The sequence below is a fragment of the Rhipicephalus microplus genome, unplaced genomic scaffold (genome assembly GCF_043290135.1).
Source record: "Rhipicephalus microplus isolate Deutch F79 unplaced genomic scaffold, USDA_Rmic scaffold_21, whole genome shotgun sequence".
NCBI lineage: Eukaryota > Metazoa > Arthropoda > Arachnida > Ixodida > Ixodidae > Rhipicephalus > Rhipicephalus microplus.
The window spans coordinates 2,892,269-2,917,138 of NW_027464594.1; the positions used below are offsets into that span (position 1 = coordinate 2,892,269).

At 44.7% G+C, this 24,870-nt stretch overlaps 1 protein-coding gene across 1 annotated transcript in view; it reads right to left on the reverse strand.

Annotated features, from left to right (window-relative positions):
- Positions 1-7,109: 7,109 nt before the first annotated feature.
- Positions 7,110-24,870, reverse strand: part of LOC119169771 (signal peptide peptidase-like protein) — a 101,891-nt gene continuing 84,130 nt past the window's right edge. The window contains exons 9-13 of the mRNA XM_037420794.2: positions 23,849-23,937; positions 17,719-17,764; positions 17,113-17,260; positions 15,949-16,058; positions 7,110-15,235 (exon numbers count right to left, since the gene is read on the reverse strand). Coding sequence (XP_037276691.1) covers positions 15,167-15,235; positions 15,949-16,058; positions 17,113-17,260; positions 17,719-17,764; positions 23,849-23,937 — 462 coding nt within the window. The 3' untranslated portion in view covers positions 7,110-15,166. The remainder of the gene's footprint in view (positions 15,236-15,948; positions 16,059-17,112; positions 17,261-17,718; positions 17,765-23,848; positions 23,938-24,870) is intronic.

Consider the following 24,870-nt stretch of genomic DNA (forward strand, 5'->3'; position numbering starts at 1 on the left):
CACATGAGGGTACTAGGCGCGCAAAACCTAAGAAGAGTGTTCCGATATGTCCTGAAGGTAGGTCTCAATCTCTCAATGTCATTGGCCCCTGCACAGATAGGTAAATAGTCAATATCATGAGAAAGTAGATAGAAATAACAGTTCATGCACATCTTGTAACAATAGTTTTCTAGCATTCCGATACAGCTCATCTAGCTGTTAGTGTAATGAATATTGCACATGTACCAGCTGTGCACACGCTTGCACTCTAGTGCTGTGCAAATGCAGTTTGTGCCTGGAAAGGAATGCAATGACAGCACTACAGCAAAACCCCATTAATTCCAAGTCACTGGGATCGCGAGAAATCTTCGAATCTAGCGTGTTTTCGAATTAACAGAACATACGAAAAGTGGGATGTCGCTAACTTTCAATTATTCAAAGTAATCAGGGCTGATCATTTACTGCAGCCGGCTAGTTTGCGGCTCCAAAGGTCATGTTTTGTTTTTTTGCAGTACCTGATCTTAATTTTTGACGCGAACACGGAAAAACGGTGGGCCTCTCTGCTGCCACACACGCAAAAAAAAAAATAATAAATTCAGGCGTGATCAACTGAAATGCGTGTCTGCGAAAAATAAGGCATGCTTCACTGCAATACAGTAGTGACAAGCGGGCAGCATGTAGCCTGCTCCTCGCTGCGCCAGCACGTCATGATGCGACTATTCACTGATTATTTCTGGTAAAATAAAGAATTATAATAATGGCCAGTGCGAAGAACTTCGCGATATTTTTTGGCTGAAAAGCATGACCATTGAAGAGCTTAGTTTTCGAGGCGTTGTAAGAACTCTGCCAACAGTGCAAGTGCACAAATTGCTAGAGCAACCAGCACCAGGAGGTTCCCACACATCGCAAATTCCGTCAAAGTGTTCTTTATTAAATTTCTTTACAATCCCAGAGAGAATGGGTAAATCATAACGCAAGGACGTTCTGACGTAGCGAGAAACACGATATGCTGCCCACGCGTCACTCCTGCATTGCAGTGAAGCAGATCTTGTTTCCTGCAGCTAGGCGCACGTTTCAGTTGACCACGAAACCGTTTTTTTTTTCTTCTTTTTTTTTTGAGCTGGAAGCGGCGAGGCTAGAATGCTTTAGCTGCCACTCATTAGTATCACTACGCTGCATTGCCTTGTGGCTCTTAAGAGCAGTTGTTCCCGCCCGTTTGCGGCGAAATCGGGACCGGGCATTCACACGTGGCACCCAAAGTTTGCGAATCTCAGCACTGTCAATTACCATGTCAAACCTCACCTTGCTTTTTTTTTCTTTTCACCACCGTGCGACGCACAGAGTTCTCTCCACCTATTATAGTTTGATGTTTGATTATAGAGTTGCTTTAGAGTAAACCGTCCTCGGCACCTAGCTATAGCCTAGCTTCGGTGCATGCTTAAGAGTTCGGAAAAACCGCAGAGTTTCGTACAATAACAGTATGAAACTCCATGGGGAAACTGGCCAAAAAGCATCAAACATGCAAGGCGCTATGCGAGGGTCACTAAGACGTTTCACCAACTTCAATCCACACCGACGCGGCACTCGAGTCACATACATCACCGGTCCACAACGCCTGCGTGCAGCCATCCCAGAGGCGCGCGGAACGGAGACACGAGACACATAAACGCGGTACTGAAATAAAAGCTGCGGAATATACCATTATACAGCTTGTGCAATAGTTATTACGGCTATAACAACACACTGGGCAACGACAACCCGCGCAACAGCAGCCCACGTTTTTTCCTTCGCGCGGATAACAGAGAAAACTAGAGTTACTGTAGAGGTAGCTTATACAGTAACTCTAGAGAAAGCGAAATAAGGGACGCCAAGCGGCGAGATTCTAAACTACGCAGTTTTATTCCCGGCCGGGCTAGACTTCACCTGCGAGAAGCGCGCGCAGGTGCAGTGTAGCCCGGCCACGCTTTAGGTTTCGGTTTCGTGTCTGCGTAGTGTGAATTATTTGGCGCGTTATGTGTTTCCTTTGCCAAGGCACGTTGCCGGGCTAGTTGGTTGGGGCTTGCTTGCGTCTCTCTTTTTGTGTCCTTGTCGTGGTGCGCTATACCCTTATAAATGGCGTTCCTTTTATCTTTTCCTCTAGAACTATTCAGCCGCGCGTATAGTCCGCGACCTCTCAGATACCTCGCCTTTGCACTGCTTTCTCATTGTATGTGCCTCCGTAGAATGAAGTCAGGAAGAGCGGGACGACATGTGGATATCTGCATGGGCACCTTTAGCTAAAAAAGCTGCCAAGCATAACATGTCATTTCCCTACTAGATAACTTGAGGCCGGCTGACTCACATACTCTTGATATTGCATGATACATGTCATATGGCATGCTTCTTAGCTCTTATTATCTTTGAAAAGCTACACTAGTCATCAAATTTAGGGTGCAAAAAAAATTTAAGGTTGCTGATGGAGTGCTTCTTTGCTTAACACAATTTCACGTTACATTATTTTAGTTGATATAAAACAAGCTCTCCCTTCAATTAGTTAGTAGATGAGACGCGGATGAGAATTTTACGGTTTTCGTTAACACTCATATAGCGAATTATCTGTTATAGCGAACTAAATACGAACTTTGGATAGTCACGCTTCATTTCAGTGACACTCGTTTCACAACGAAACCGAAAACGCGATATCATCGGCTGTAACCAAGAAATATTTTATTCGTGCGAGACTCAAAATGCGAAAGGTATAATAAAAAAGCAAGATATTACATAAATATTTTCAAATGAGAAAAAAAAAACGTCCTACTTTTACATCAATATTTATGAAGTAGTCTTCCAGTGAAAGAAAAAGCAAATACACGGAGTGGACCCTTATCCTTGACTTTAGTGGGAGGGAGGGCCGGATGCAGCGAGGAAGATCAGCACGCCAGATGTTTGCGGTCCTTTAGGGCATTTCAATTTATGGCCCCGCCCCACGACCAGCTCCTGCAGCCAGCTCCTTCCCAAGAAGTTTGGGAGAGCAGAAACTAGCACATACAGATCAAACTGGCGCGCTGGTCTGCTAGGGTTGCGGCACTCTAGCTTTCTTACACCCTAGTCTCCTTACAGCCTCGCTCACCTATTCCCACTCCCATTGCACATCAATAAAGCTTGCTTCTCATCCTCTTCTGAGACGTCATCGTCAACCTAACTACACCACTGCAGTGAGGCCAAGAAGTTTAGGATGTACATCCACAAAGACTTCTCCCAGATTCCACCCATCAACATGGACCTTTGCTTTCTGCTGCCACGTTACACCTGCAAACTTTTCAACTGCAAACTGCCTAACTCTACTAACTTTAAAAAAAAGTTTTAAATTTCACTTCTATAATTACGGTTCCAAATGATGCCCTCAGCCTTCTTAATTAAGATGCCCACCACTACAGAAAAAGCAAGTGAGGACAACGAGCACATATCAGATTTCTTGATATTTGGGAATTTCGAATGGCCATTGGCAACACTTATTAGCAGAGGCACATCAGAAATTTTTTCTAGGGCTGCGCATTTAAAACATCTTCATGTGTTAGTATGTGTGCGTGTATAATGTACGCATACAAAACATGAAAATCTCAGGGGGAAAACGTTGCAACCAGGGGCGGGCAGATCCAGCCAATCATTTTAGGAGGGGGGAGGGGGGGGCGGTCGCTTGCAGCAACACTGAAAGGGGGGGCGTGATCATCATTTTTTGTTTTTATGACCCCAAAAACTCTCTCAGAACATAAATGGTGTTAATGTGTGCTCAAAGTGGTTCCGCTCATTTGTCCCAATTGAGGATAGCAGATGAACAGAAAGCACTAAAAAAAAAGGGGGGGGGGGTGCTGACAGGGTTTGGGGGAAGCGCGATCGCCCCTACCGCCCCCATTTCCTCTGGATCCACCACTGGTGCAACCACATCCCGCCCCTGGACTATACCAATAGTCACGACGAATAAGTGTGCAACAAAAAAAATCAACGGACTTCAAAAGCTTTGCATAAACTTGGCAGAAGTAACTGCTTCTACAATACACTATGTGAATGTGAAAGTTGCTGAGGCATGCAAGTTATTTTTTTTCTGCAGACCAGTTTGTTGGGATGCCTTCTCTAGCAATGAAAATTGCCATAACCAGGCATGATGGCATTCTTACCTAAACTTTCTCTTGACCGAACTGACAGTTGCTGGTAAACCTCTTGCCACTTTCATGGGAAGTGAGTGGCGTACACTTTCACCATCTCACCTTGGCAGAAAGAGCAGTTGTCGTCTAGGGGTTCCTCATGAAATTGGCAGTGGGAAGCAATGAATGAAGAACCAGCACACACATATGCGACAATATGAATTCGGAAATGTTGCAATAACTGGTGTACTCGTATATGCATCTAAGGAGAGCACGAGTTGCACATAGGTCCATCATTTTGTTCCAGAGACACGTGGTATGCATATTCCATTCACATGCAGGAGGCAAACTTGGCATGCTGCTATGAACTAAACCTCATTATAACCTCATTATTTGCATCTTGTATGAAAATGAGCTTGTTATATCCAAAAATTTGATCTAAAGTTTCTAGTTTCAACACTATATTTATTGAAAGACTATAATTCATTAACTTTATTATAACCAATATTTTGTGATAACTGGGTTATTTATAATGAGGTTTGAGGGTATGGGGTCCTACCTGTCCATACCTCATGGACAGGTATGTTAGGCCCTTGACCACTAAGCTACTTCTGATAACTAGGAAATTGCAACAGTGAAGTTGGGTCTCGTCATCAATAAAGCAGGCATCTCTGTGGAACAGTATAACCTTTAACACAATTTTGAACCACGCAATAATACTTGAGCAGTGCAACTCTGTTCTCTTTGGGAGCACATACAGGCACGACATACAGGGATACTGGCTGACGATGATGTAGCGGTGGTCTGCTTTTTGTAATGAGAAAACATGAACTGTTTCCTGGACAAGAGAAAAAAAGCACGAACACAAATCGGAAAAAAAAAGTCAGCTGCAGCACAAAGGCGCCATCTCTTGTCTCTAAGGCAAAACGTGGCATAAAGAAGGCAACATTCTATTGCAAAGAAACATCTAAGGACCTCTAAAAGAAACCTCTAAAAGCCACACCACAGTAAATGACACACGCTTGTCATTTCCTTCGATTGGTTCCACTCCGGGCAGTATATGACAGTGGGAATGTTCCCCTAGCCCATGCCCTGACACCTTGAGAACCCACATCAGTGTGACACCGCACCAAAAACCAAGAAAAGCGTGCTGCTTGTGCAATCCCTACATGCGCCACAGCCATGCATGCCTCCATCTGGAACAATAGCAGCATCGATGGCAAAGACTTCACCAGATGTTGCAGCTTCAGTGATCCCTTTTGTCAATTAAAAAATGAAATGTTCCAACTTATTGTGCTCAACTGCCAGTCTAATCATTGGTAGCAAAATTACACTATTTCTATTAATGATCGACTTGTATAACAGCCGGGCCCAATTAATTTGCATTCTAGAATATGGTGCAAATGACCAGCTAACATACAAATGAAACATTTTTGCCTTTCAGTCCTACGGCGGTGGTTAGTATTAGAAGGCTGTGCAGAATCCCAAGCTCCGCATAGTGCTTGCTCCTGTCACCATCCTTCTCTTCCTTTTTTCATTCCTACGCTGCACTTAGATCCCGGCAAGGTGCCCTAGGATAATTGCTTATTCATTTTTAGAGTAGCATTCCACTTAACTTTATTTCTATACCGGGTCAGGCTGGCCACATGGTCTCTGTAAACTTGGATGACATGTTACAGCTATAGCTATAGAGCACACACACACACAGAAAAGTAAAAGGTACACGCAGAAACAGAAGTCCCACTGTTCACTTGCAAGTCAGCACCAGTTGTGTGAATTGTTTCTTCGCCTATCAGTCTGTTCGTTTTTGTTGTGTGATCTTGCATCGAAATACGGTCGTAAAGTCTGCGTTCATTGGTTTACGATGAAGGAAAAAAAGACATAGTCATGCTGTTCAAACAATATCTTTGCTGCATCAAAACAGAAGAAAGTGTATCAGTGTTGGATTCACCTGGTATTCCAGTTAATTACTTCTGCATTCAGGCAAAATGCTACACAGCACTGTCAAATGCTGCTGAAACACTAGTTGCAGTAACACACATGCAGGCAGTCGTCGAGGCACTGGTATGCAGGCACTCCAGGGTGATGCTGTTGGCTTGTCATTGCTGTTTCAGGTTGGCAGTGTTCTTACAGGTTGCATTGTTTTGTGGGTCTGTTGTTTATAGGACTTTGAATTTGGTGTTAGTATTTGGCTTTTTTTCTGAGTACCTTAAGTTTATGTATCTTTCACTCAAGCCAAGGGCAGTGGTACGATGGCCAGGTTGGCAGTAAAAAAAAAATACCAGGCCTGCGCGGAAGGTGCAGCACAGCCACAGCGAATTCTAGAAGGGCGGCCTTTCAGAGCCTTTTCTAATCACTTATTGGGTAACTGCTGCAAGCCCACTTGCAGGACACCCACTACAACATTATAATAATAATTTCTGGCTAGTAGGCTGGCATTCACTATGCTATCCTTCGTAATTTCTGAGAATTGTGGTATCTGGTAAACACTTGCAAGGAATTTTGTGCCAATCATTCATGCAGTAGCTGATGATGATAAGGAATTATGCCTGAAGTGAGTACGCGCCACAGTTAATAAGTGATTAGGAACAAGTTTTTGTAACGGGTTGGAGCATTGGAGGACCCAATTATTACGCTATTCACATTGTGTGATGCCTGGTTGTCCTTTTGCTGTTCTAAAACACTTTATTACTCATATTAACGAGATTCCTTTCCCCACATGAAGCCTGCCCAAGGCAAGTTCGCGAACAAGTTCCAAGCACCAGCGTGGCTCAGTGGTAGAATAATAGGCCGGCATGCAGTGAGCCCGGGTTCGAGCCTCACTGTATCCTTGGTACAAGGTTTATTTTTTCTCATTTTGTGCGAAGTAGATGTGGGCACCGGTGGTGGCAGCGGATAATTACCACGCTGCACATGACCTGAGTTGTGATCTCATAACTACTTTCGCTGTAAAAAAAAATACTAACTAAATGTGGAGACATTGAGTAGTGCAAAACGAGCAGCACTGAATTCCTTCGTAAGGCTTTATTTTAAAAAAAAATCCAGACAGACAAAAAAATGCTCTAAAACAACTGCAGTTCATTCGTCTTACAGACATTTTGTGCTTGGCCTGTAATTAGGAAACACAGAGGTGTGCATCAGTTCAATCGCACCTAAGCCCACACCACGCAATCCACAGTCACACATGACATATACTTTTCTTTGTGCTTCCAGATGAATTACGGTCTCTTACAACATTTGTTATATATTTGTATATATATAAGGAACAAGACACAAAACACACAGACACATGGATATAAAACCCTTTTGCCACTGCAGCTCACACTACTTTTTTTTTTTTGTCGAATGCTAATCTCAATAGTACAACGATAAAAGTCGTAGTGGCGCGTCGCAACTGCTCGTTTGTCAAACTGGAAGCCGCAAACTCGCATTTCGTCATAGGTATATACACATTTTGTATGTATATCTTTATATATATATATATATATATATATATATGTATATATATATAGTATGGTATAATTTAATGTGAAACGATCAGAGTCTCAAAGGTATGAGAGAAGTGCCTTCAGCGTCGCACATCGTGCGTAGGGCTGCAGTCACCAGGCTCTCAAATGTGTGCCCAAGAATGCAATAAATAATCGACAACCTACGAATAAAAAACAAAACAATGCTAAAGAGAAAATACACCGCATCACATTAGAGCGCTCCTAAGAAACCCCGGGAAGACTGGGAACAGGAAATGCTTCAAAGACAATGGTGACGAACAACTGATTGACTGAAAGACCACAAAGCTGCCACACAACAGACACCTCCAATGCGAACTGCAAACAGGCCGCCAGCCCTGTTAGGTGGAGTGCAAGAACCCTACCGAATGTAGTCGAGGCAAGTGCTTTCATATGGACTAGCGATGCATACGGGTGCAGGTGAGGACACCGGTGGTGCCCCTCGTTCCACTTTCTGAAGTCCTGTAGCAGCGGAAACAAAGAAGAGGCCTGCGTGTTCAACTGAAATCAGACACACTGGGAGTGCCCATCTTCCACAGTATGTGTGATGTCAATGGTGTGGTTAAAGTGCATGTTCCGATGCTGTACCCTGGCGAAGGGCATTGTTCCGGCATTGCGGTTCATTCATTAGAGGCTGCGGGTCGTCAACATGAAGTTGTTCACTTTCAACAGCCGCTAAGACTCTCCTCCCAGCCAGAGCAGCGCTTATCTGGAGCTTGAAAACTACCTCTTCATCATGCTCCCATCTGTCATCGGTCAAAGCCGACAAGCGGTGAAACACCCCCAGCCTCTCGAGCAAAGCAATGAAACAAAATAATGCTTGCCTTACAGCAAGCAGGTCTGAGCTACGCCTTGTGCCAAGTTAACTCTGACATTGGAGGACTGTGTCAACGATGCAGATGAGTTTTAAAGGGCCACCTGTAATATCATAATGGGCACTTAACAATAAAAGCTTGTGCGCTATGGTTTCGTGATGCGATGAAGTGTGCTAAGATGTAGACCTACAGCTGTGCCCAGACCTTTAGGCAATCTGAATCATGTGCAGGGCTTGATAGACACATTGTGCATTTCATAACACCATTACAAATCTAGCATCAAAAAAGTGAATGACTCAAAACTTGCGCAGACTTCTAAAGTTTTGATTCGAACTTCAGCAAAGCATTGGGTCAGGCTGTAACGACAGGTAGGTTGCAGTGAACTTTATGCTTGCCAAGTGATGACATACCTCTGTAACATGGACACTTTCGTCTGCCGCTGATTTGAGCAGCAGCTAACACTTAAGCTGCAGTTCAACAGATCAGTAATTTACTTGCAGTTACAATGCGCTTGCAGAGCTCAGCTAAGTTCAGCAGTGTGGACATGTGACATAAAAGCACCTGTAAAGAACCAAGAGTAGTTCCTATGTTATTTTTTTTAGAGCAACTAATGTTAAATTAAGCATTTTATAGCAAGAGTTGCTCGTACGATTTTAAATGCTTGTTTGTAATCTCACAGCTGGTTACTGGCCAAGGCAATGTGGAGTCTGCCCTCTGGTGTTCTTTTTACACTAGCATGGTCTCACCTTAAATCATCATCATTATCATCAGCCTGACAGCGCCCACAACAAGACAAAGGCCGCTCCCATGTTTTTCCAATCAACACGACACCCCATGCTTTCTGCCGTTATGTTAACCTCGAGAGCTTCTTAATCTCATCTGTCCACCCAGCTTTCTGCCTCCCCATCGCACGTTTGCCTTCTTTTGGAATGCAGGCTCCTAATGACCAGCGGTTATCTTGCCAACGTGCTACATGGCAGATATCAACTGAGGCATGTACACTTGGGTGACTTATGCAAGCCACTATCTTATCAGGTGGTGTGTCTCGACTGGGTTCGCTCAAGTAAGTTTGTTCAACGGCAGCTGAAAGTGTAAGTGTCACAGAGGTGTAATTGTTAAGACAATGAGAAAGCAAATCAAATGACCAGCTTTTTGAAAACGGCACAATGCACCCGAAGAAAGAAGGGGCAAGGATACAGCGTACAGTTGTCCTATTCTTTGCTGGCAATCCTGCAGGTCAAGCGAGGCACCAAATCCCATAGCAAGCCTCAACTATAGCGATGTCACTTTCAGAATTCCAAATGCTGTCACCAAAGCAAGCCTTCCTATCAGTAATAAGCAATGAACGAAATGGGTTTCTTTTTACATTCGAATCCAATGTGATTATAGACGCTGATTGCAGAGGTTAACTGCTCTTGACCTATATATTTCATATTCCTTGGCAATTGCAAATCGCACTTTTTGCAGTGGTGGTGCATAAACAGTAGTCGGGTTATGTCATTTCGATACTCAAAAAACGTAGTTTTTGTCTCATAAAAGTGACACCCTGAAGATTTTTATGAGCTTGACTGAATGTTTTTGTCTGAAATGTAGTAATGAACGTGTAGGAATGAAACACAAGCTTGAAAATAGATCTACAATAAACTGCACGAATGTCAAACGCGATATAAACATTATGGCTATTTTCCTCACTGTTCATTGTCGGCAAAAAAATGCAGAAATGTGCGTGTGTAGCAAATGTTCATGGCTAGGTCGCTGTTACGCTTAGAACATGTACAAAAATGTAGACAGGTCAGGACACAGTGAACTCTTGTCATAACAAAGCCAGTGGAAAAGGAGATGAATGTTACTATGAGCGGAACTACTATTATTGGCCATAAACGAGGCACTCTGACAAAGGAGGTGGAATAGCAAAACGTTCAGTGAAGCAAAACACATCTCAACACTGGCAACACAATGACAAAAGCCAGCTAATGATAATAATTAGGTGCATGGTCTATTTGCGAAGTTCCCAGTTCTTCTAGCTCAATATGAAAAAAAAAAAAAAGCAAGGGGTTGATATTTTAGCAACACCGAGCAGTCTTGCACAAACTTTCAGGCTCTTCTGCACTTCATACTAAGTGAAGCAAACAGTAGTCTGGTTTAAAAAGTAAGCACAGATGGTCATTAGAACCATAAAAAAACTTTAAATTACATGATTCTGTTATGACAAGAGTACTGCACTGTCTGAACTACGAATGCTATTGGTTTTGGTCTTTGTGGTCTCTTGTGCACTACTATAGTATTCAACGTGCGTGATAAGGCGCAGGCACAGTGTGCGAAAGAACCTGTCCCCAACACCGTTACTACAGTTCTAGACAACAATCACAGTCGCTGATATGCTGCACTGCCTTGCCACAACAAAGCTATGGTCATAAAGGACAAATGGAACACCGAGAACAACTATGTTTGCAAACGGGAAAGCTGCAGCGAAATCACTCAAACAGGTGCAACTGAAAAGCTGATGACGGGTCGATTAGGGAGCAACTGCAGACCATACCCGAAAGTGTGCAAAACCTATTGTTACTACTGCTCCATCAAAATGCTTGACACTGGCAAGATAAGGCATTAGTGCGCAGATTTAAAAAGTGTGCTAAAATGAGAACAGGCTTTCTTTCTCAACACCTGAAATGCTAACCTATCCACGCGAATGCAGTGGCCACAACAGCCACCTCGTAATTAAGTACGATGAGGTATTGTTGCGCTACTTTTCACTTATTACCACAAGGGCTCTAAATGGGGAGGTTACAGGGATCGAGCCCGTCGCCTCGTCCACTTACATAGCGTCCACTTCACTCTGAAGCACAAGTGCAGTCTCGGCTTCTTGATTGCCAATTGCTGGCAAGCTCAACGGCAAGCGCAGTACATTTGGCTATCGCATCTGCTTTGGACACTCTGAGCACATTTGATCCTGGCAGTGGAGCTAGATGGTGCAGCTGATAAAATGTGCAATCAATGCTTGAACTGTCCTGCCTAAACGGAGCTGTGCTACACTGTAATGGAACATAAAGATGCGGTAGTACACAATGCAAATGAGACAGCGCACCGCCACTGTGCATCTAGATGAATTGCACGAGGGCGCTCGCACGTTTTGATATCTCCACAACAGCAGCAAAATGCAAGTGAGATGAGTGCATGCGACCAATGACGATGATTCCATAAATAAATTGCTGCGCACAAAAGGAGTCGCATGGTGCGTCCGTGTCAGGCGAAAAGCTTAAATGGAAAATAAGTGGAAGGACCAGCTGCCCACGGAGCGAGATGCTTGCTCGTGAACAGTCGATGGCACGTGTTATGCACCTGCCAATTCACGCTTTAGTCTTCTGCGATAGCTTTTAGCAATTCGTCAACAACGCAACTGGAGACAAAAAGACAAGATGTATGAAATGCTGTCGCAGCACTTGAAAATGTCAGATTCTTCTACAAGTGTAACCAAACGCCTCACCAGTTGAACGCAGCTTGATAGTTGACTCTGCATTACAGACTTGGACAACGTATCAAAGTCGAGACAAATTCAGTTTTTTGCTGCTGTTGCCAACTACAACAAGCCCATTCATCTCATATGACTTAACGCGTGTCAATATATTTTTGTAGCGCGAGATCAGTTGTAGCATTTGCAAGTTGTGTTTTTCGACAAACACCTCCTCTAAATTGTGCATACACCATTTGGCAGGCAGAAAAGGTCAACGTACTGAAGGACGCTGCCGTTGTCTCTGCCTAATACTTGGTGTTGAAATCACACATTTTTCTTGCACTTATTCCACGAGAAGGCAAGCAGGACGCTGTCTATTTCAGAACCGTTAAGCACAGCATCACAGAGGCCCTACGCGGCGACCAGCAGAGGCAAATTTTTAATAACATTTGTGCAATGGATAGAGTTAATCTGTCTGGACGAGAGCGATTGTTGGGGTGTCTGCTAGGTTTCTGCTCGTCGCTTCTTTGTATATATTTTCGACATGCTACAGCTGTTGGCAGATAGCAACAATTAAAAAAAAGTAACTTGCAAGGCAATGAACCGAAGAAACATAATGGGGCCATAATCTCACAACAGCGACGGGATCACTATGACATGCACACACATGCCTTTCGAATTCGATGATTACTTAGGACGATTGGAGGAGTGATGAAAGAGGTGAACGAGCACACGCTGTCCCCAAAACAAATGATATCATACTTGCAGTGCAATACGACGGAACAAAAGTATAGAGTAAGTGAATGGCTGCCAAATAATAAAGACGCAAAGCTTACCCGTGAACAGGGAACACTTGGATCAGGAGCCACAAAAGGTATGCAGCTGTGCTTGAGCATTCAAGCGGCTCGTCAATTTACTACATCAACTTTAGCCAAGCTTGGGACAGTGGCTCCAGTCACATGCTAATGGAAGATGTTACAGGTCTAAATCTCTCGCATGTCACAAAGCCTGAGCAAAAATAAAAAGTTATTTAAATGCACTGAGCTTCCATGCATGATGATGCACATGCATATGCAACGACAGTGGGATAAACTAAATAAGAAAGGGTGGAATGAAATAGGAGACATGCATTAAAATCCAGCTCCTAGGGAACACATACACGAATGGAAGAAGCCAGTGATAAAAAAATGAAGACAGCAAACAACAGCTAGACGGGGCTCTATGCCACCTCCATTTTGATGCAAGAGCTTTTGGGCACCTATTCCAACGTTAAGTGTCTGTGTGCCTCTTCCCTTGTTTTCCTTTGTTGTAAACAAGCGAACGAGCACACGGTAAAACGAGAGGGTGAAGAAGAATGCCTCCTGCACGCATTAACCAATCGTAGCATAGAATGTAGTCATGCGACGTGGCATTTTGGTTTCTTCTAATGGCACCAGATTGCCCTGCCATGTGCACATCTCGACAGAACCTTCTCTCTGTGAAGCCGGCATGCGCATTGAAATCTTTCAACGAAAAGACGTACTAGTACTGGTGATGACATATGCACATCGTGTCTACCTTTCGCACTTCGCTGTCACATAGTTTTCAAGATGGACAAAGTAACATTCAAATCTTACACAACAATCCCTGCTGTTGTTGTGTTACGTGATTAGTGCACGACAACCCAGAAAACATACCTAGAGCTGCGCTGAAACTTCACATGAGGGAGTATCATAATTATCTGCAATTTTCTTAGTAACTATTTTCTTTTATCCGCTATAAGGAACCAGTGTTGGAGTTTCTGCAGTCGCCCTGGTGGTCAAAGGGCGTATATTTCAGCTTCTCCTACTGACGTAATCCATTTTGCAGCACTTCTCTCGGTTTTTCAGTGCCCTCCTGTGAATATAGCCTCAAGCTACAGTCATATGAAGTGACAAAATAAACAACACTGTAGTATTATGAGTGCAAAGGCTGCTCGAGCTATTTATGTCAAAATCAAGCGCGAGAATGGCGCACTTGCGAGCACGCTTACAGCGGTACGTACGCTGCAGCAGGTCGTCTGCGTGAGCGGCTGAGTTATGTCGCGACCCCCGGATAAGGGCCCCTTTTCAGCGTGCAACCTATCTAACACTGGTCTCCCATTATGAAATGATTTGCCCAGCAAGCAACATTGCTGAACATCCCTGTAGTGCCAGAAACACATCACGTAGGCTACACATTGAGAAACTGCAGATGCTGGAAGCGATTCCGAAGCCGAAAACACGACGATGCCACTTATTTTTGCTCACCACCCATGGGCAAGAAGCAGAAGTGCTGTCAACTGCACACATTCCTATGATTTTGGCATGGTTATTTGCTGCCACCTCGGACTTCTTGTCAACAACAAGCCGAAGCTCTTAGTGTTTAGGGGGTGTAGGAGCGTCTTCTGACCTTGAAACGGCTCATAATCCTCCACGATTCCATTTGCGAAATCTTTCTATCACACCCGTGTCCATTAGTTAGGGACTCTAGAAGGATGACAAAATGAGAATTTTGCAAATTACACATACAAGCAGAATGAAGATGACAATCGAACATGAGAGAACAAAGGACAATCACTCGCTAAATTATTCCTGTCTGTGAGTGTCCTTCCTACGATATGCATTCCTTCCGACTCGTTCGATGCTCTATCGTTCAAGAATTCGTTGCCTTTTTTTTTTTCTTGCTCTTCTACAGACGCTAACTTCTACCACATGAGGCTGACAATGGATGATGCTGAATGGACAGAAAGAAAACAGATCCACGCATGACAGGCACAATATCCAGGACAATCTCTTGCCTAGGTAGTACTCCGGTCTCGCCTCTTCCAACTACCTCTCAGCCGACAACGCAAACATCCACCGAAAAAAGCAACAGCACGGCTCAGGATGCGTCACTGCATGGAGAGAGCTGCTGCCGCGCTCCGTTCTTCCACACACAGCTCAGTACGAGTAGCGTGGCAGCCAATTGCAGGTGGTTGCAGAGTCCGACCCGATCCTACTCCTCGTTGAAGAGATGACAAATGCACACACTCCCTCCTTGCAACAGATTGGCCGTAACAGCGTGGTGTCCAGTCGTGGCCAACATTCATTGTCCTTGGGGAAGTTGAGGACGATGACGATGAGAGGCGGGATGCATGAGGTGCTGAAGCGATGAGGTCGACGCATTCTCCCGAGCACTGTGTCGCGCATGGCGGCAGTCAACGTCCTACATGCACACACGCAACACTCGCGTGCACACATAAACGAGAACAGTGGCAGCAGACGAAGACAAAGAAACGGCCATGCGCAATGCCTGTCAGACGTCTAGGTGCTTGGAAGGCGGGATACTGATGAATGGCTCGCTCCACATTCGCCTCAAGTCACCCTGAAGGAAAGACCAAGGTTGCAAAGCGCATGTTAAAATTGAGCTCTCGCAAGCATCTTGTCATGCTCTGGTCAATGCGTATTTTTTTAACAGACGATCTGATCGGGCAAGTTGGTGATGGCACAGCAACGTCAACCCACCATTGAAGGTACCTCGGACAACACTTTACGAAGAGTGGATACAAAAGAGACAAGCACTTGTGGTTTACTTCTCTGTATCTGTCCTTCGCAAAGTGTTACGCTATTTACAATGATGGATCATATTTTTATTATTGCTGAAACTCTGCTACCCATTTCTTTTACATGAAAGAATCCTAGAAACTTGCATGTGACAGTAGTATTTACATTTAACGAAAGCAAACTTTATGAAACTTAAGACATCTGAAGTTGATATCAGAGTTAGTCTGAAGATGTGAACCTGGCACTGACGTTGCTGCGCCGTTATGAGAAATGAAGACTTGCTGATGCCATGGGCCAGTATAGCTAGCTCCAATGACATCCCTCACGTGACAAAAACATTAACGAGAGCATTGCTCATGCTTTTCCTTCACGGTTCAAAACGGTATCGGTGGTTGCCCTATCGTTTTGTGTTAGTCTGCAATTTACCTTTGCCTGCCACATGCAGAATTCTATCGAGCCTTGACCACCACGCTTCCCATATGCACACACGAACACGTAAAAGCAAGTGGACAGAGCACATCCCTCGGCCCTCACCTTGAGGTAGGCCATGGTCAGAAGTGGGAGTAACGTGAAAGGAACCAGGTAGAGCAGCGCAGGCTGGGCAGCCTTGAACACCTCCGAGGACACCGTGGCCGTCAGGAGGCCTGCCAGTTACAACAACAACAGATTTGAAAACTCTTGTTTTAAAGTGAGGAAAGTACAACACGTAGACAGCATTGAATTCCAGACATACTATTACATCCGCAAAAAAACATCAAACATATTATATTATTACAGTAGACTCTCAGTAAATGGAAATTTGTTGAGCGAAACTGCTGTTTAAATGGAACGAATGCTTCCGATAGGATTGGTTTCATTCTTGCATTGTGTGCCCCTATTCATTTCTCAGTAAACGGAACTCCTATTAAATGGAACACATTTTACTGGTCCCTTCAGCTTTTCTTTAATGAGAGTCTGCTGTACATGCTTTCTTTTGGTCATGACCGTGCCTCCCTTGCTAAAGCAGTGTCATTTCATACAGGTCAAGCCAGATTGTGCGGGAACATTCACGGCTGTTATAGAATGTTCTGATAAAATTCGTACACAATATGCGTAGCCGAGTTTATTCTGGAACTAATGAGATAACTAGCGATAACGCTGCAATGCTCCATCATGCATGTATAAAAGCCGAAGTACTTCGCCGTCAATCAGATCTTTGAACGATTGACGACTATATTTGCTATTATACAACTTGTATTACGAGTGCTACTCACTTCTACAGTGACCCTTACCTCATTTCCTGGGCACGAGTTTACGCAATAAAGCATGTCAACATTAAAGGCTTGACTGCCGCCTTCTTCACCATCAAAAATATGTGGCGATATACAAGGGCCCATTAGGGGCCTCAATCCTGTAGAGCTGTGTTTTTTTTTCAGTTGTGCCATATCCCAAATGCTACTGCTTTTGTGACAGTTTATGAGGTTATAACTGGGTACTCTATGCTCTATGTGTGACAGCATGGCCTAGATGCATGCCACCGTGACTGGTTGTTCAAGCGACCAACTTTGAAGCTCCATAATGTGCGCCTAACGACAGCTATTTCGTGCACATGCTTTCTTCAGAATGCAGCCACCGTGGCTCAGTGGGGACTGAACTCACAAACTCGTGCTCAATGCCTGGTTCAGGAATATCAGCTTAGCTCACTGAGTGCACACTGACCAAGGAAGTAGCCAATGAGGGAGCAGTGGAAGTAGGAGATCTTGTTGAGGTGGTTGGGCGGCGGCAGGCCTGTCTCGGCCGAGCTCAGCTGGGCCTTCTTGTAGGCGTCGTAGCGCAGCACGAAGCACAGAAGTAGGCCTGGCATCACCTGCACGATGCAAACACGGAGGCGGCTAATGAGTATCTTAGCCTGGCATGTTTTATTTGGAGAAAAAACATGCTCTAAAAAAAGAGTATTACTTGAAAGAAAAAGTGAATTTAGACATATGCTGAGACTTATGCTGAGATTTAAACAGAAGCTGAAACTGCAAATTTTTTTGTGCTTTCTACACATGAAACAGGTTTGAGTACAAGAAAACATAACTTAAATCTCTTCTCTGAAGAGGAGGCTGGAATTCGGGCACAAAATTAACAAGCGAGAAGGTTGGCCTCCATTTCCTCCATTAATAAATCAATACTAGAATCACAGAAGAGCAAACAAACTTTAGGTCGAGTTATCTATTGGACTGAGCTGTTTGGCAACTTCTTTTCAGCATCCCTCGAAGGGATTAGAAGAGGTGCGAAATGGACTTGAAAAATAAAGTGACAGAGAGAGTGAGTACTCACAATATCCCCTAATCCCAGCATGGAGAAGTGGCCACTGCTATGCACACTGCAGCCAGGAGAGAGTGACGAAAATGAGAGAAGGTGGCACGTGGGGAAGGAAAAATAAAACGGAAGGCAAAGATAAACTGTATAATGTAGGCTGGCACAATGTACAGTACTCATGGAACAAAACGTTGATTTGATTGATATGTGGGGTTTAACGTCTCAAGACCACCATATGATTATGAGAGACGCATGGAACGAAACGTGACATCATTTTTCTGAAATGGGATAACTCCATGCCAAATCAACCAGCATTTTTTTGACCATCACGAATATGGCTGAAAAAGTTTCCACATGTTTCTCAAAGTTTGAAATTCGTCCTGCTTGTTTATTTCCAAGGCCAAAATTCTCTGCCTATTTATGAGACTCTGTAGTTTTGCACTGGCCGAGCTAGAGGGAATTAAACATGCCGTTTCATGCTGCTTCGTCTTTGTTCGCATAGTTCCCTACACGACAATTTTATTCAGAAGGCGTTTCTGGCAGCACTCGATAAAATAGTGCTTGCAGCAAGGCAATGAAGAGATGCAACTGTAAAAATAATGACATGCACGTATATCGAATCTTCGAGGGTTTTTCTGCACGAGCAAAATCGAATAAAGTTGCCGAATTCGTTTTTTTTTTTCTGTGAACATGGCAAACTCAAAAGGCACAAATAAAGAATGTGCCGGTGATCCGTTTGAGATGCTACAAAATGAAAATGATTTGGGGGCTGAAGCTATAGCAGATTGTCCATAGAAAAAAGAGGTGAAATTTCCTTTCTTTAAAAAAAGCCCTGTATTCAGCGTCCAAAAAATCGCCTTGGTAGTCCGACTAAAGATATCCCCAATATATGATCTGAAAGCTGGACGTATTAGCTATATAGGTGCAGTTACTATAATTTTTTTAAACATGAGAATATATTTTTTTAAATTATGTATCTCCACTAGCTTTTGACCTACGTAACTCAAGTGGCATCACACACCTGCAAAAGCAATCTTCAGCCCAAGCCGACTGACCTGGGAGGCAGACAGCAAACTTGGGGCTATCTATATAAAGCAAGCGAAATGAGAATGGAGTTATCTGCGTTCCATTGCCAATACAGGTGCGCCACAAGGAATGTGGCCAGAGTGTGGTAACCAGTAGAATTCCTACAGTTACATTACTTCATTACTTTCCCGCAAGTACCATTCTATCAAGTGCATTCCAGAAATATATAAAAAAAATTGTTTGATGCCCTCCAAATCAGTCAAAGCAAAAATACCGACTCTCATAAATAAGCAGGAATATTTTCGGCCACCAAAATAAATGAGCAGGATAAGTTGTGGACTTCAAGAAACACGTGCAAATCTTATCAGCCATATTCATAGTGGTCGAAAAAATGGTGATTAATTTGGCATGAAATGACCCCGTAGCAGCTACCACAGGCACCTGCTCGCAATAACCGCGTCAGGTTGCTTCGAATTTGGCTGCTAAAGGTAACGTTGGCTTTGAAGCAAGTGCTAGAGTGCAGATTAAGTCAATATAACTCGAAATATAGATGCTGCGAACGAAAGTATGCACACTACCTGGCCTTAAATGAGAGTTGCCAGATGTTACCGAGCTAACGAGCAAATAATCGTCACAGTACAAGAAAGAAAAAGCATGACTTTTGCGAATAAGCCCCCCCCCCCCCCCCCCGCCTTAAAAATGAAAGGTGAAGTAGTATAACAAATTTTCTCATTTTTGAAAACAAAAAATGTCACTCAAACGTGAAGGGAAAAAAAAAAACCAACAGTTATTTTGTATACGTCGCCACTACGAAGAAAAGGCCATATTTATTTATTAACAGCATGTCCAGGTTAGTCGTCGTTTATTTGAATGCATGTTTCCCAGTGCATAACTAACACTATACTTGTTGATTTCCCCGACGACTTCAAACACATATACTCAAAGGCGTTGACAAATGGACTGCTAGTGAACAAAAGAACACACCATTGGTGAACAGATTATCCCTAACTATATATGAGAGAAAAATGCAACTAAGTTTTAACAATGTAACAAGCGACAGGAAAAATCTACAAGTGACTTCGTGAGAAAAGGCACCCAAATCTGCTTATTATAAGCAGAACTGGTAACTTGTGGCATTTGAATTTGTGAGTACTGTACATTTCTTGTGAACCACACTTATTTACACCCAAAAAACGTGACAACAACACAGGCTGAGTAGGATTACTCACACGGCTTGAGTAGAAAAAGAACTGGAGCAGAACTGATACGTCACCATAACCACATCCGTTATTAATATTTGCTAAGCAGCTTTTAAGCTGCACGCTAGAGGCAGCGAAATCTGCAGCCAGGTCCACAGAATTATTTAGGAGACAGAAACTTCTTATTCCTTTCTTGTTGAAACCCCATCACAAATCTCTCAGTGGCCTACGCCCAAGTGCATCCGACTTGAGTTTCCACTGTCCTAGATAATGGGCAAGTTGCTTATGGAGCTCGCAGCACTCTGTTATGCAATCCTGCTACAAGTGACATGACCTTACACGCTCCACTTGCGGTTGGCTTCAAGTTATAAAATGCACTCGTGCAACAATCCAACCGTTATTGGCACATTGTCAGTTTGCAATTACATAAACTGTCGCAAATTTTCGTGACAGTAATGTTCGCCCTCGCATAAATAACCCATTTGACAGGTATGCTTACATATTGTCACGTGCGTCCCGCGAAATAGACGCAGGCGACAGCGCATACGCGCATCTGCACGCTTTTATGCAGAACGCAACAACGAGAAAGACGAGGAACTCTCGCGCGCACGCGGTTAATAAAAAGACCAACCCGCTGCTGTTTTCTCAGCGTCTTCAAATATGACCTCTGCCTTCACGTCGCGACACTGGTGGAGGTGCTGGGGCCTGCAACCTGATGCAAGAAAGCGTTGTTCGGGACCATACACCCAGTCCGGAGCCTCAACATCTTGTTACGACTCCAGTACACCGATTCAGCCGGTGCCTAACTAGGCCTAAGTCCAGAACTCTTGACGGCATCTCCTGTTACCAATGTGGCGGCCCCTTCAACGTCTGCGAATCTTCCCCCGGCCCAGACGACGCATCCTTACCAGGTAACTTTTGAGACTCCTTGTGTTCCCGAAGTCTTCCGTGGAGAACCGTATGAAGATCTCGAGGACTGGCTCGACCAGTTCGAGCGGACCGCTGTGGTGAATCGTTGGAGCGTGCAAGAAAAACTTGGCCGTGCCTACTTCGCAATGGAAAATGGCGCTCGCACATGGTACGAGAACAGGGAGCCTATTTTCCAAACCTGGTACAATTTCCGCCAAAAGCTTCTCGAGACGTTCCTGAGTTCGGACCGACGGGATCTCGCACAACAGATGATTGAAACCCGCATGCAAAAGCCGAACGAAAGCGTCGCCATGTTCGCTGAGGATAAGGCCCGTCTATTTCGCCGCGCTGACCCTGACATGCCCGAGGCAAGGAAAGTTCGTCACCTGATGCGGGGAGTTAAGGAACCGCTTTCCGCCGGCCTTGTACGAAATCCGCCAACAACAGTGGATGAATTCATCAAAGAGGCGACTGTCATTGAGCAGGCGCCCCGGCAACGATGCCGCCACTTTGATTGCCTGCACGAACAAACGCCTGTTGGTGCTGCCACTCAAAACGCTGCCGTTTCCGAAAACTTTTTACGGCAAATGATTAGACAAATCCTGCGGAAAGAGCTGCAAGCCCCCGGCCTTCCATCTACCGAGCCCCCAGTTGTTTCTGTTGCAGAAATTGTGTGCCAGGGACTACGGCAAGCCTTTCCATCACCGGCGCCACCACCCGAACCACGTCCACTGACCTATGCCGATGCCGTCCGCCGTCATCCGCCTGCCCCAGAAGAAGCACTCTTTCAGCCACGGCCCATTACCTAGCCGTGGTGGCAGCGGCAACCTGTGCGGCGACCACCAGTACGTCGGACAGACTTGTGGCGCACTGCCGACCGTCGACCCCTTTGTTTCCGCTGCGGCAAACCAGGCCATATCTCGCGCTACTGCCGTCATCGAGAAGCCCGGTTTGGAAACTTTTCTCGGCCCGCTTCCTTTTATTTTGAAGACCCTCGTGACCATAGTGCTGATCACCTGCCGACCAACCAAGCGTCTTCACCAAGTCGTCGCTGGCGGTCTCCCTCACCTGCACGAGGTCAGAATTCCCCGAATCGCCAAAGATATGCTGCAACGTCAGAAACCGCTCCCCAAGCCCGTGCCAGGAAAACTAACTGCCGCGACCTCCGGGGGCAAGGTTGCCAATCGCCAAGACGCCAAAAAGACCCCCTTGCCTCTACACAAAGACGACGTGACGACGGTGATGACGAAGACGACGACAACTACGAGTACTAATGCCAATGAATTTGTATGTGCCGACCTCAGCGTTATTATAGACGGACACCACGTGACAGCACTGGTTGACACTGGTGCAGACTTCTCTATTATGAGACAAGAGCTCGCCGACCGCCTTAAGAAGGTCAAGACGCCGTGGAGTGGGCCGAGCATAAGGAGTGCTGGTGGGCAGCTATTGACGCCAACCGGTAAATGCACCGCTCGGCTCGTAATCGATGATTCGGACTTCGTCGCCACTTATGTCATTTTACCGGACTGTTGTAAAGAGTTGATTTTGGGTATGGATTGTCTGCGAGAGTACGGTGCTGTCATAAACATTCCAGAACGTATAGTCACCTTTTCCGCCCATCCTTACGTCGACGCCACCACTGAAGAACAACTGCAACGTTTACGTGTAGCGGATGATGTTGTGATGCTCCTGCTGAGATCTTGCTGCCTTGTGTCGGTGTTATGTGAACGGCCGTGCCGTAATGAGGTGATAGCGGAGCGAATAGACACGCTATTGCTTACGCAAGGTGCTTCAATAGTGAGAGGCGTTCTGGCACTAATCAATGGGCGGGCAGAAGTGCTCATCACCAACTTCAGCAACGAACGTCGTCACATCCAGAAGGGCACCGTGATTGCCTACTACGACGACGTGGACCAAGCCAGAGATTGCTTCGCTTTGCAACCGGACGAGGCGACCATCCCAGCCTCGACACCTTTGTCTGTCAACATTTGCTCAACCCTGTCAGCCTCGGATAAACAGCGCCTACTAGAGCTGATACACCAGTTCAAAATTGTTTTTCGTGCACGTTGAAAGTCAAGCAAACACCACTGACCCGGCACCGAATCATCGTTGAAGAATATACGAGACCGATCCATCAAAACCCATACCGTGTGGCTCCGAAAGAACGTGAGGAGATCCAAAAGCAAGTTCAGAAGATGCTCTTAGACGACGTAATACAGCCTTCCAAGAGTCCCTGGGCATCCCCCGTGGTATTGGTTAAAAAGAAAGATGGCAGCTTGCGTTTCTGTATAGATTACCGCAAGTTAAACCAAGTAACAAAGAAAGACGTCTACCCACTGCCACGCATAGATGACTCTCTTGATCGGCTGCGGCATGCACGCTATTTCTCATCGATAGACCTGCGAAGTGGCAATTGGCAAATAGAGGTCGACGAGAGAAACCGTGAGAAAACTGCTTTCGTGACGCCCGACTGTCTTTATGAATTTAAAGTGCTTCCATTCGGGTTATGCTTAGCGCCAGCCACTTTTCAGCGTTTAATGGACACTGTGCTATCAGGACTGAAGTGGCAGACATGCTTGGTCTATCTAGACGACGTTGTCGTTTTCTCAGCTACATTCGAGGAACACCTAAGTCGATTATTCGCAGTTCTACAAGCTATACGTTCGGCTGGCCTGACTTTAAAACCAGAGAAGTGCCATTTCGGTTTCAGCGAACTCTGCCTCTTAGGCCACGCGAAATAGACGAAGGCGACAATATCTGTGTATACTCTGAGGGCACGAAGGTAGTACAAAAAGGAACAAAAAGAAAAGCAAGATTTGCAGTTTGAGAAAAAAAGATGTGACAGGTCCTTGCTTTTTTTTTCAAGCTAAAATATATTGCAGCTTCTCACTTTCGTATCACAGTGTTTGGCATGAGAAAAGCTTTCTCTAATGTTGCATCCCTTTTGTAATGAACGAAATCATGCAGTTGGCCTTTTGAAAGCATGACGAGCACTAGTGATGATAGATCACCTTGGAAAAACCAGCTTTCCAGGAAGCGACAGCTTAGGGGCCTCCCTGACCATGCTGCCCAGGTGGAGTTTTTTTGCAACCAGGCCCACCTAAAGAGAAAAAACAAAACAAAAACTAAATAGAGCAGTTGCATTTAGAATAAAAAGTGCTGTACAACGTGGTGTGTTACTTAGAAGCTGAAGTTGTGTTTCATTTGGACAGGAACATAAATCCCTAAGAAAATGATTAGAGCAATGCTTCACCTTTATAGTAGAATTCAGCACAAAAAAACTGGGATGAATAAGGAACCACACGAACATAGCGAACTTGCAATGCGTTCGTGAAGTTTTCTTTTTTGCGCAAATTTCTACTATGATGCTGAACCAACTTGCCCAACGAGCAACACTTCTGAACTTCACCTTTAAATGTTGAATGTGATGGTGATATCTGCACGCACCCACACACGCACGTGCGCGCGCACACACACACACACACACACACACACGCAGGCGCGCTTTTTTAATTGGTAGATTGCCTTCACTTGTCGGTGGAGACCTGAACGGTGCCGCAAGAAGAGCCTAAGTGGAAACAACCAGTGGCTCCCATCATTATTTGCATCTACCTTGAATATTCGCTCACGACCAACACTGCTTTTTCACTCGCAACAAAAAAAAAAACATCACTGCCAACACCACACACACTAAAATTTCTGCAAAACGAGCACTTCAACAACATCGCGTTATCGGCAAACTTCAGACAATGTTGCCTTAAAAAGTGATGGCAACCATTCCTTTATAAGAGCTTTTACTATCCTTTGTGCCTGGACATAGGAAGAGCGAGCGATGTGTAACTAAATGAAGATAAAGTCGGCTTTTAAAATTTATTTTGGGGAAACATTGTTCTTCTACCGGGGTGAAATTTGTGGCAATCCTAATTTTTTTATTTGGGCCTCCCTTATATAGACGGTGAGAGCAATATTCTTTATGTTTGCGAGCCAATGATATCACACACACATGCACAAAGAGAGAGAGGGTAAAAGTGGG